At 60.1% G+C, this 12,629-nt stretch overlaps 1 protein-coding gene across 5 annotated transcripts in view; it reads right to left on the bottom strand.

Moving 5' to 3' along the window:
- Positions 1-1,676: 1,676 nt before the first annotated feature.
- The window catches only part of RAP1GAP (RAP1 GTPase activating protein), a 51,246-nt gene continuing 40,293 nt past the window's right edge, over positions 1,677-12,629 (bottom strand). For 3 of the 5 annotated variants that reach the window (XR_009539064.1, XR_009539065.1, XR_009539066.1), the window contains 8 exons: positions 10,842-10,973; positions 7,743-7,852; positions 6,656-6,769; positions 4,962-5,085; positions 3,883-3,985; positions 3,391-3,525; positions 3,081-3,122; positions 1,677-2,705 (listed from right to left, as the gene is read on the bottom strand). Coding sequence is in view for 2 of the 5 variants with exons in the window: in XM_060141179.1 (XP_059997162.1) it covers positions 3,114-3,122; positions 3,391-3,494; positions 3,883-3,985; positions 4,962-5,085; positions 6,656-6,769; positions 7,743-7,852; positions 10,842-10,973 (696 nt within the window). In the remaining 3 variants the exon portion in view is untranslated. The remainder of the gene's footprint in view (positions 2,706-3,080; positions 3,123-3,390; positions 3,526-3,882; positions 3,986-4,961; positions 5,086-6,655; positions 6,770-7,742; positions 7,853-10,841; positions 10,974-12,629) is intronic. The other 2 variants (XM_060141179.1, XM_060141180.1) reach the window with 2 other exon arrangements.

Below are 12,629 nucleotides of genomic sequence, written 5' to 3'. Positions count from 1 at the left end.
AGCTCTTCATCTTGGTGCTGAAGCGGGGCTACTGGCCCTTGGTGGTGGGATGGGAGGAGACAGGGTAAGAGACTGGGGCAGAGAGTGGGGAAGAGCCAGGGCCTGGGAGGGGTGAGAGAACAGGGCCGAGGCAGAGGAGGGGAGGGGGGATTACCAGGGGACCCACTGAGCCCAGGGTTGCCCAGGGCCAAACCCAGGTGGGCGGGGCTGGGGAGTGGATGTGAGTCACCACCCCTGGGTGGCCCCAGACATCTGAGTGTCACAGCAGGGCCCTGTCGGGAAATCCCCTGGGGTGCACCCAGCATCGTCCAGGGGACGGCATGGGAGCTGTGGTGGGGAGGGGGCGAGGCCAAGGCACGGTTAGTCCCGCTGGAACCCAATTCTGTGCCCGCGCCCCCAGACCCCAAATCCCCCAACCTGCTCTTCCTCCTGTGCTCCTACCTCAGAGGAGACCCTCCCATTCACCCAACACTCAGGCCAGGAACCCCCCCTCCCCCGCCCCAAGGTTCCTCAGGTCCTCCCTCAGCCCCACATCGCATCAGGCCACATCAGGCCCTTCGCCCAGACGCTCAAGTCTCCCAGCATCTTCCAGACCTGCCCACTGTCCTGGTTACCCTCCGCACCCAGCAATGGCCTCCTGGGCCCTCCCCTCCTTGGGCTGACATTGCCCAGCCAGTCCCCACCAGCAGCCCCCCCTTCTCTTTCTACTGCTATTTCGCATCCTCCATGGCTCCCCAGTGCCCTCAGCGTAAAGCCTTAGCCCCTTGGTCTGGCACCCAAGGCCACGTGACCTCTGGCCTCATCTCTGCCCCATCTCCCTGCCCATCACCACCTTCCCATCATTCAGAACTGCTGGCTCCCTTCCCGACTGCAAGCAGCACTCTCTCGCCTCCTGCCTTTGCACCTGCAGCTCGCTCCCCAGGGACACTATCCTAAGCCTTTCCAGGATGCCCGGGCACCACTGTTCCGGAGTCTTCCCCATTCTTCCCTTAGCCAGGCTGGACCCCATGCTCGTCCCCGCCCCCCACCCCCGCCAGGGCATTCATCATCCTTTGTTGTAACCGCTCTGCACTGTGAGCTCCTTCCAGCAGCTGGACAGATTCATCGCCATCTCCCCACTCCCATCATTCCAGGTAAGCAATCCCTTGGCGCCCCCAGGTGGCCACATAGGGGAAGCCCTTGAGCTTCACTGGGCATAGGAAAAGAGGGAAGCCGATCCTTGAGCACCCACGGGGTGCCAGACGCTGTGCTAGGCGTTCCACCTGCTCCAGCTCAGTGAACCCTCATGACGAACCCTTGGGAGAGGTACTATCGCTTCCGTTTTACAGAAGTGGAAACTGAGGCTCAGAGAAGCTTGTAAGTTTCCCAGCGTCACCCAGAGAGTTAAAGAGACCGTGTCAGGACTCCAATCTAGGTCTGCCTGATTGGACCTTCAAAGCCACGTCCTCCCTGCTGTGGAGAGGGGAGCAAGGTGGAAGAAAGGGCAGGGCCATGGCGGGGAAGCCAGAGCTGGTGGTCACGGAGCCTGCGGCTTGGCCCTGGAGGTGCTCGCAGACCCAGCTGCTGATTCGGGGGGGGTGAATAGGCTCTCCCTCGCCACCACGGTGCCACTGAGATCTGTCGGGTTGATCCGGGTGGGGGGCGGGGTCACGTGAAGCCACACCCGACTCGGGGTACAATAGCGATAAATAGAATTTATTTTGTACAACTGTTACTGACATACACACGGCCACGGGGGGCTTCCAAAATGGGTGCTGGGGCCAGGAGGCTGGCCTTTGGCGTGGCGCCTAAAAAGTGTGGACAGACGCACACAAGGATGTGGACTCACAGCAGCTGTGCCTGGCTGCCCCCTCCGTGGTGGGTGAGGGTGGCGCAAAGGTGCGGCCCATAACTCTAGGCCAGCTGAGACCCCTCGGCCCGGCGTGCCCAGGAGCATGGGAAGGCAGGGGTTAAGCTGGGTGCTGGCTGAGGAGCCAGGCAGCTCCCACTTCCCCCACAAGCGGGTCACTCGTCTGTCGTGGAGGCAGTGGACAGGGCATCGGCAGATCTGCGGTAGAGACTGAGGGTCCAGGAGGGGCAATGGGCACAGCCTCGGCCCACCGGGGGCCCCAGGAACCCCAAGAAGCAGGGTAGGGTGATGGGAGGTCTCTAGGATGACGATCCTCCATTCTGGGGCAGGTGCATGGACTCACAGCCTTCAGTGACCTCTGAAATAATCTTGTCCATTTATAGCAGAGGCGCCCAGAGAGGGAGAGTGATTTGCCCATAGTCACAGAGCAGAACCCAAATTAAAAGCTAGGACTTAGGACTCCCAGCCCAGTGCTCATTCTACCACACCTCACACCCCACGGCCTCCACAGTAGGCTCTGTATGCACTGAGATGTCTCAATCCCCCCTTCCAGCTCACTCCCCCTGAGTCCAGAGGGGCACCCAGGGGTGATGGATGGCCAGGCCTGGAGTCCTGTTTCAAGTGACCACTCCCTGCCCCAGCCGGCCCCCCAGCCCAGGGGGTGGGGATGGTGCCAGCAGCTTCCCCGCTCCCAGGTCTGGATGGCTCCGCCCTGCAGAGACAGCCCAGACAGTGGGCCAGGAGGAGGGCTGGCGAGGCGGGGGGCAGCCCACAGGCTGGTGCTGGCCTCGGGGGCAGAGGTCCCGTCTGCCTGGATTTGACACAGCATCTTCACCTTGTGCTTCTGTGGCCTCATCTGCAGGGTAAGGGGAGACGGAGGCACCGTGAAGCCGGGGGACAGATGCGGAAGGGCCCACCCTTGGAGTTCCAGGCTCTGGGTCTTTCCATCCCACTGGGAACCCCCTAGACCCCTCCCTCCCAAAAATTCCCAAGTCCCTTTCAGGCTCCCATCAGATCCTCCCAGAAACTCATGGGCAGAGGTGAGGCAGCATTTATTAGCCCCATTGTACAGATAGGGAAACTGAGGCCCGCGGTCACCTAGCAACTGAGTGGCAGAGGACTCAAACCTAGATACATAGCTCTCACCCAAGAGAGGTGACAGAGGAAGACAGAGAAGCTGGCCCACCCCCGCCCTCTCCCCACCAAACAGAAGCTGGGGGCTGGTACTGACCTGCTCAGTGTCACCTTCAGAGGGGCATCCTGGCTAACAGCCCTGCACAGAGATGGCGGCAATGCAGGTGACAGGACAGATGACATGGAAGATACACGCAGGCAGAAGTCACTGGCTGTGCCCAGGCTGGACGAGCCCAGCCCCCCAGGATTAAGGGGGGCCCTTGGTCCAGCCCCCATCCCTGGGGACCCCTGGTCGCTTTGATGCCTCTCCCCAACAGCCAATCTCCCTCCCAGGTAGGGCTCCCCATAGGGCCAGGCTCCAGGCCACCCGTCCCCACCGTGGCCAGGCCCCTGGGGGCTGTGCGTACCAGCTGGGGCATGTGCTGTTCAGATGCTTCCAGCTGGATCTTGATCTCGGGACATGCAGGGTCCCCCGACTTGCCGGCGTCTGGGTGGGGTGACCGAGAGGGGCCTGGGGAGGGAGGCAGGAGGGAGCCACCTCACTGGCCGCGGGGAGGCACCAGGGAGACGGGGGGCATGGATGGGCGGTCGGCACCAGTGCTCCCCAACCCCACCGAGCCCCTCCCTCTGGGACTCCCACCCTTAACTCCCTTCTTTACCGACCCCCCCTTCCTGCATCACCCTCCAAGGCCTTTCTGGAAACCACCAGCCCTCCAAGCCACCAACCACCCTAGGCTGGATAATGACCAGCCCACTGTCCCCATGTCAGGGGCAGTCCCATCACACACCCACCACCTGGGGCCTGAGAACTGCTTTTGACCCTCTGTGCCCAGCCCTGTCCCCTGCCCACCACAAGACTGGCCCTGCTTGTGGCGGGGGAAGCTGGCCCTGGCCAGTACCTGGGGAGCTGCCCCCACTTGTGGTGCTGACACTGTCCTCCAGCCACGTGCTATAGATGAAGGAGTCCCGCTTGTGGGGCGTCCCCGAGGATGAGACACTCTCCTGGGGATGGGGAAGGAGAGAGAGAGGGAGGTCAGCCCTTGGCCATGGCACAGGCTTGGCTGCCCTCTCCCCTCCTCACCAGCCCCTCGCCGCTGCAATCCACAACCCCCCACCCTTGCCCCTCTGCAAAGAGGATGAGGGCCCAGCAATGTCTGCCCCAGGGGGGACCAAAGGAGGACAGAGTGGGAACAGACACAGACCCAGGGGCGCGCGTGCACACGCGCACATGCGCTCCCATTCATTCATTCAGCAAACATTGATGTTCTCGTGAGCCAAGCCACCGAGAGAAATCGGGAAAGGTCCCAGCCCTCCGAGAGCTTGAAGAGGAGAGGAGAGACAGGCTGTGAAGAGACTAGTCCAAGCCCCACAGGGCAGGGCCTTGGTCTGCACTGTCCCCTCTGCCCACGCAGCACCTGGCACGGGGCGTGGCAAGGAACAGCGCTCGCCAAAGGACTGTTGAGTGAAGCATGACAGACAGGTTCCAAGGACAGAGCCCAGGGTCTATGAGAGTGTAAAGGGGGCTCCTAACCTACCCTGGGACCAGGAAGGCAGGCTTTCAGGAGGAGGTGACATGAGGCTGAATTGAGAAGGATGAATACGAGTCAGTCAGACAAAGTGGGAAGGAGGAAGCAGGTAGTGCTCCAGACAGAGGAATGGCATGTGCAAAGGCCCAGAAGTAGAGTAAGCCTGGTTGGTTTGGGGGACTACAAAGGAGGGCAGAATGGCTGAAGAGGTAAGAGATGAGGGTGGGGAGGGAGGGGCTAGATGGCCTCAGAGATTGGGCTGTGGGGGGTACCGGGGAGCCACGGAAGGCTTTAGAGTAAGAGAAGGTCAGTCTGCATTAATCCTTTGGGCTGAGTCCCTTGATCACAACTCAACCACACCCAACCTCATGCTTCCACCCAGAGCATCTCCAGGGACCAAAGAGCACCCCTTTCAGGCCGTTGTGGGCACCTCCCCTCCCTGGGCCTCTCACCAGGCCTGTATCGTCCCCGTCCACACCCTCTGCTTCCTCCACGACGCTGGCGAAGCTGCTGGCACTGGACGAGGAGCGGGAGAAGTCCTTCAGCACTTCTGCTCTCTGAGCTGCTGTCTCCGCTCTGCCACAGACAGCATCCTATCAGCCAGCATCCACACTGGGCACCTCCTGGGCCAAGACCCCATGCCCCTGCCCTCCCGGCCCAGGGCGGCCCAGCCTGCAGCCAGCCAAGTGCCTTTTTGGCCTCTTACAGCTCCCTGGGCCTCTGAGCCTCCCCAATGCCACTGTCCTTGCTAACACGCAGACCCTATCATGCCCCTCCCCTGCTCAATTCCCCCTCCTGGATCCCCACTGCCCCAGATAAAGTCCAACTTCCTTGGCTGGATGCTCAATCGTAACTATTAACAACAATACTGCCATCTAGTGCAGGTTTGCTCTGTGCCAGGCACTGTTCTAAGTGCTTTTTCCCTAGTTATCTCATTGCTATCATTATTAGACCCACCTTATAGAGGAGCAGACACCGAGGCACAGAGAGGATGGGCACACGGCCCGAGGTCACGCAGCCATAGGTGGGAGAACCGGCAGGACCCAGGCCTGCCAACTCCACAGTCTACTCTCTTTTAACTCTCTCACAATTTTGTCCCATGCTCAGGGCCTTTGTGTCTCCTGCCTGGAGTCTCACTCCTTCCCTCAAAGCCCAAAAAAGTAAATTTACCTTTGGAAAACCAGCCAGGGGTCGCCACTCACGGAGGCCCTCACTGATTCTTCCTTGCTGTGGGAATGACCCTCTCTGCTGAGCTTTGTCTCTCCCTGTCCCTGTGGCCCTCTCCTGCTTCTCTGTTCACTTGCCTGACTCTTCAGCCCAGGCCGGGTCCTCTCAGCAGCCCCCTCACCCCCGGCAGCCAGCACAGAAGGGGCTCAGCCAACAAGCACTGAACGGAGGGGCAGCCTCCTGGCTGGCCTCCCTGCTTCGGCTCCTGCCCCCACCCTCAGAGCCTTCACACGGTGACCACAGTCAGCTTGTTAAAGCACCACTGCTCCTCTTAACGAAAATCTTCCAAAGCCTCCTTGCCAGTCTCAAAGTTCTCACATGGCCTTCAAAGCCGTGACCTAGCCCCCACCCGCCTCTCCACCCTCATCCCCTCCACTACCGGTGTCCGCCTGGGCCCAGCCTCACTCCTTCAGCTCCAACTGCACCAAGCGTGCCTCAGGGCCTTTGCACTTGCCGTGTCTCTTACCTGAAACCCTCTTCCCTCTGCCATGCCACTGTAAGTCAGACCTAACAGGGCTGACTCCTCACTCAGCTCCCAATTCAAACCCCAACCCTTGGTAGATGTCTTCCCTGAGCACCCACCTAACGCCCCACCCCCACTCATTCTTCATCATATCCTCTGCTCTATTTTTCTATCATCACTATCTGGAAGTAGCTTATTAGGTTATGTTACGCTGGACTGTCAGCTCCACGAGGCAGGGGCCGTGTATGTCCAGCTCACTGCTGTCTTGCAGAGCTTGGCATGCACAAAGTGCTCAGCGGGTGTGTGTCAAAGGAGGACCTAGGAGAGTAATCAGGCACCCTGCCGCCGTGGTATGGCTGTGTCAACACTCCTGGCAGGCCTGGGCCCAGACAGGGGGTAGAAAGAATGGGCCCACCACACCCAAGCCCCCTGGCTCAGCATGCCCCGAGCCCCAACCTGTTTTTGGTCGTGGGCATCTCTGGGGAGCTCTGAGTGGATGAGTTCTCCGACTTGGGCTCCTGTGAGACGTGCCCGCTGTCTGGGGTCTTCTGGCCAGCCGGGGGGCTCTCCCTGCGGGGCACATGGGGGCAGCGGGGGGATTCAGCACCAGGCCTGGCATCAAGGGTAGAAGGAGGCCCAGGTGGTGAGAGGAGGTCTTGGGTGCCTCCTGCCTTGTACCCACACCCTACATCCTCAGGGGCCAGACCCAGAGCAGTCCCTGCAGCTCCTGGGCTGGCCTGGCCAAGGAGGGGGCAGGTGCTGTGGGAGCACCTACTGAAGACCCTGTTATGGATAAGGAAACTGGAGTCCAGAGATGGGAAGGAACCTGCTCAGGGACACGCAGCTAGGACATGGCGAAGCCAAGACTCGAACCCTGGGTTCATGGGATTCTGGGCTCTCTTGCCTTTGAGGACAGTGCCAGCTCCACTCCTGAGGCCTCAGTGCACCTGCTCCCTGCTTCACATGCACTGCACCCCCCCCACACCCGGCGCAGCAGCACCATGCCGTTGGTTGTGTTCTTATCCCCATTTTTCAGATTGGGACAGTGAGGCTCAGAGAGGGACAGTGACTTCCCCAAGGTCACACAGCCCCAGTGTGGTGGAGACAGGACTCACACCCAGGAACTATCCTCTGCTTCCCGGAGGCTCTCTGCTGGTAATACGGTGTGCTGTCCACACCCCGCCCACACAGATGCACTTACAGGCCTCCATGGACCAGGCCTCAAATCCCAGCTCTGCCCCTCACCAGCTGTGTGACCTGGGCAGGCCCCTGACCCCTTGACCTGTGGCTCCTTGATGTGCAAGGTGTGACCCCCCTGGGAGCCGGCAGAGCTGGGACTGGATGATAGGGCTTCATGTTAGGTGACGAGCTGGCCGTGGTGCCTGACGCAGAGCAGGGACTTGACCGTGTAGCTGTCACCGGTGGGGACAGAGGGGGAGAAGGGTGGGAGCTCCCTCTTGCCTGCTGTGCTTTGCCACTGAATGGGGGTCGGGGGAGCCAGAGGAGACGCAGGACGCCATCCTACCCTCTCTGCTGCACCCACCTTTTCTCCTGCACCTCCTGTATGTTCTCAATGCCGATGGCACTGCTGCGGCGTGAGCCAAACGGGCCCGACTTCTTCCTGGTGGGGCTCTTTCCAGGGACAATCAGGGACTGCGGGGAGAGGTCCCAACTCAGTACCCACCTGCTCCAGGAGCCCCTGTGCCCCCCACATGCCACCCTGGGGCCCTGCTGCCCAGGCCCTGAAGCAGAGACAATGAGCAAGAAAAATGAGAGAACTGTCCATCTCCAGAGAGGGCCGTCCTAATTTACAGATAAGGAAACAGGCCCAGAGAGGGCAAAGGCCCCCCTGAGGTCACACAGCAGGTCTGGACCCAGCATCTTAGTCCAGGAGAAGAGCAGAAGCCTGAGGGAGCTGGACAGCCACTCTGGGCTGGGACTGGAGGAGGCCAAGTCCTCAGAATGACTGCTGCCTCTTTGCCCCCAGGACTTCATGGGACCTGCAGCCTACGGGCAGTGGGGAGAGAGCGGGTGAGGCAACCCAAGCCCCTGCCCCCTGCTACACCTCGGAATCTCCAAACTGGCTGGGGGAGGTTCTGGCCGAGCAGTTGAAAGATGCCCCCGAGCCCAGGTTACACATATACAATGGTGGGATGCTCCAGGCACCAGAAGCATGTCCCCCATTTCTCTGGGGAGGCGGGAAGGTGGGCCCCATGGAGGCACAGATGGGCAGAAACCCCCAGGCCAGTTCATGGTCGGGACAGGGAGTTAGGGCAGAGGAGGGCGGTGGCGCTCCATGCAGAACTGGCGATACTGGGGGACGTGCAGCTGGACAGAGGGTCTCTAGGTACCAGATCCTAAAGGCAGGGACTGGGCCAGAGTCCCAGGGGGCAGGGCAGGGCCAGAGCCCCTGGTGGGGGGCACTGGCACTGGCACAGGTGCCAGGCCCCAAAGCAGGTGCTGAGCGCCATCAGAGCTGCTGGCACTCCATCCTGCCAGCCCTCGGGCCTGTCCCGGGGGGGAGGGGGCAACGTCCCCAATATGGCCTCCGTCCTGAGGGCGAGCAGAGAACAGCGCGTGCAGGCAGCCTCCAGAGACGGCGGCCCCGCGGACGACAACCTCTTCCACGGTTCCTATGCCTATGGCACTGCCCCGGCGTCCGAATCTACTCGCACTTTTCCCAGGAATAAGCAATGACTGGCAAGCAGCAGAGGGTGGGAGCAGAGAGAGAGAGACAGGCATAGAGAGAGTCAGAGAGACAGAGATGGCGGGACGGGGAGGCACAGAGAAATGAGACAGGGAAAGGAGGGAAAGACAGACAGACAAAGACAGACAGGGACAAAGAAGAGAGCGGGGCAGGGGATTGAGAGAGACAAGGCCGGGGAAGGGAAGGAGAGAAGAGGTGGGAGGAGACACAGAGAGAACAGAGGAGAGAGATTGACAGTCACATGAGAAGGGGTGCAGAGTGAAACACGGAGAGACAGACACAGAGATGGACCCCGGGAGCAAGACAGACAGAGACGGAGAGGGAGGGGCAGGCACAAAGGAAAAATCAAGGGCGAAAACAGTTTGAAAGAGGAGAGGGAGTAAAAAGACAGGTGCAAGAGGACAGAATACACAAGTGCAAGAAGGTGGAGGGAGGCAGGGGGTGGAGGAGGGGAAGAGAAAAAGGGAAGGGAAAACAAGGAACGAGGAGAGAGTGGAAGGAAAAGGAAGCAACATGAAGAGAGGGGACAGTTGTGCAAAAACAAAAACAGAAATGGGTCTGGTTACTGCCACGGTGGGTGCAGCTGGTCTGGCCCTGTCCCTGGGGCCCCTCTACAGCCACCCACAGGAGGCTGGGCCACTCTGGCGGGGAAGGAAGGGAGTGGCTAGTGAATTGGGGTTGGAGGAGGGTGGGCCTGCTTCTCCAGTGACAGTGGGCTTGGTGACTGCTGGAACACAGAGGACTCGCCCTGCCTCCCTGGCCAGGTCAGCCCATGGGGCAGGGGTGGGGTGGAGGGGGTCCCTCCTGCCACATGACACAGCCTCACAGCACCGAGCACAGGGCTTGCTTGGCATGCAGCAGTCAGTCAGTAAATGATGGGTGGGTGGGTGGATGGATGGATGGACGGACAGACGGATGGATGGAAGGACGGGTGGATGGAAGGAAGGAAGGAAAGATGGATGGGAAAGGGGCAACAGAGCAGTAGGTGCAGTGCTGGGGGGTGACCACTGGGCAGTGGAAAGCAGACTGGCCCACAGTTGAGGGCCTCATTCAGCCTTTGTGCCCAGCACACCCCCTGAGGGTTAGTAGCAGAATCCCGCAGAGCCTGGCAGACAGGAAGTAATCACACAGTAGGTGCTCACTCAGGAGAGGCTCACACAGAAGCCCAGGTCCTGACACACAATAGGTGGGCACAACCACAGAGGCCCTGGCACATAATGGGTGCTCACGCAGCTCATCTCCTGACACAGAGAAGGTATTCACTGATACCCAGGGCTTATCACAGCAGTCCATTTCCTGACACATGGTGGATTCTCATACAGCAGCTCAGGGCTGGGCACACAGCAGACACTTACAGAGTTAGGTCCACGCAGTAGCCCAGGATCTGACATACGATAGGTGCTCACAGAATCTCAGGGCCGGGCCCACAGTAGGTGCTCACAAAGTACATGTCCACACAGCAGCCCGGGTCCTAACACACAGTAGGTGCTCACACAGCAGCCCAAGTCTGGACACACAGCGGTACCCACCAGCATCTCAGAGCCAGGCACACAGCAGATGCTCACACAGAAATCCAGGTCCTGACACACAGTGCGTGCCCACAGCCTGACACACAGCAGGTGCTCCCAGAAACTCAAGGCTTGACAGGAGGTGTCCACACAGCAGCCCGATCCCCAGCATACGACAGACAGTAGGTGCTTCATAAGGAATATGACACGGAAGCTGCCCCAGAACAGACACAGCTGAATAAAGGGCCAGGAGGTGGGGCGGGCCGAGGAGCTGGGGAGGGGGCTGCAGGCTCTCAGCATCCCAGTGTCACAGCCTGGGCACCTGACCCCATGGAGGGCAGTGGCTAGACCTAGCCTAGAGCCCAGGATGAGCCCTCGGACAGCAGGGCAGCGGGGGGAGGCGGGGCCCCTGGGGGAGGGCACTCACTATTCCAGCCGCCTTGGCCAGGTCCGGGTTGTTGGGCGCAAAGCTCCCGCTGTGGCTGGTGGACACGGTGTTGGGCTTCTTGTTGCTCAGCCCCATGGCATCCATGGACTGGCTGCGGCTCCGGATGACCCGCTGTGAAGGTGGCGGTAGGGGTTTCCTAAGGCCCCACCCCCTCAGGGAAACCCAGGAGCCACCGACGCCAATCTCGGTGACCCCAGGAAGTTCCTTCCCATGAGACCACACAAGAGTCAGGTCCACGTGTGCCAAGGGTAGTGTGGGCCTTGACTCTGCCACCAACTTCCTGGGTCACCTTGGGCAAAGCCACCCCACGCCTCTGAGCCTCTGAGCCTCACGACCGGTCGTGCAGTTGTTGTAAAGACCGCAGAAGACGCTGGGTCATGAGCAAAAGCGTGCACAGAGAGACCTCCAGAAACCCCAGTTCCCTCCTTCTAGCGTCTCTTAGGGCTTGTTTCTTCCTTGCTTTTCTTCCCTCCCTCCCTCCGTGCCTTACTTTTTTCAGTCAATCTGCACTGAACGCTCACTTCAGGGCCGGGTGCTTTACATTTGCTCTCACTCAATCCGCCCCAGGGAGCAGGCACGGCCACCAAGCCCATTTTACACGTGATGAAACTGAAGCAGAGGTGGGTCTGGAACCCAGATGCCAAACCCAAACCCTTGACCGTGGGCTCCGCTGCCTTGAAGAAGGTCTGTAACTTAAGCCCGGTCCACCATCCAGCACTCACCAGATGTGGGATCACTGGAGGCCCCCTCAGAGAAGACACCCCAGGTCCGTGTTCCTCCCACCCACTCCCTGTCTCCAGTGAGCAGAGGCAGGGCTCTCTTCAAGCCTCTTTCTCAAAGACGTTCTGTTCGCCTCAGCCCAAGGCAGGCCTGGGCAGCTGGGCTAATTCTCTTAAGCAAACCCACACCTCCAAATTTGTGGCCTGCCCTGGGGTAAATGTGAGGCCCCAATAGCCTGCTGGGCACCTGGAGGGTGGGCAGTCCTCCTCCTGTGGGTGGAGGACACAGTGGCAAAGAGGCCACCGCCTGGGGACCTGCAGCCTGGGGGAGTCCAGGCCCTGTGGGGGGAAGAGGAACTCTCTCCTCCTCTGCCTCTCACTTTGGATGGTAGTTGCTGAGGTAGATGGGCAGGGCTTTGCATTTTGCTTCTTAACTTAGATTACACTGATCTAACTGCTTCACAAATAATTCTCAACAGTTGTATGAGGTAAGTTGCCATTACCCTAAACAACAGATTAGAAAACCTGAGGCTCAGAGAATGCTCAAGCTGGTGGTAAGTGGCAGAGTTGGGATTTGAACCCAGGGTGTCTGTGCTCTTAACACTAAGCTAAACTAGAGATAGCCAGGGTGGGTCACACGGCCTAAGGTCATGCAGACCAGGTCCTCCTATAGCCCCACGTTCACCTCCCTTCCCTGACCTCTGTTTCTTTCTCTCGGTCAGGACAGAGGCTTCCTCCTCTCTTCTCTGCCTGCTGACCTGGGAGCCACCACCCTTGGCACCAGAGGGCTCCAACCTTCAGCACAGCTCCCAGGCAGACTCCGCCCCCAAGCTTAGCCCCGCCTCCAACCATCAACTCCTCCCCCAGCCAGAGCCCACCTTACAACTCCCAACCGCAGCTCTACCCCAGGCCAAGACCACACCCCCCCCCAAGTCTAAGCCCACTCTAAAGCCCAGGTCCACCCAGAGGCTCACCATCACCCAGACTCTACCCCAGGTGCGTGCCCACCTAGTCCGAGCTCACGCCTATTAACTCCACCCGTGACACC

This window comes from Lagenorhynchus albirostris, chromosome 2 (genome assembly GCF_949774975.1).
Source record: "Lagenorhynchus albirostris chromosome 2, mLagAlb1.1, whole genome shotgun sequence".
NCBI lineage: Eukaryota > Metazoa > Chordata > Mammalia > Artiodactyla > Delphinidae > Lagenorhynchus > Lagenorhynchus albirostris.
Note: the sequence above shows the minus strand (reverse complement) of the source record. Positions and strands in the feature narration are given on the sequence as shown.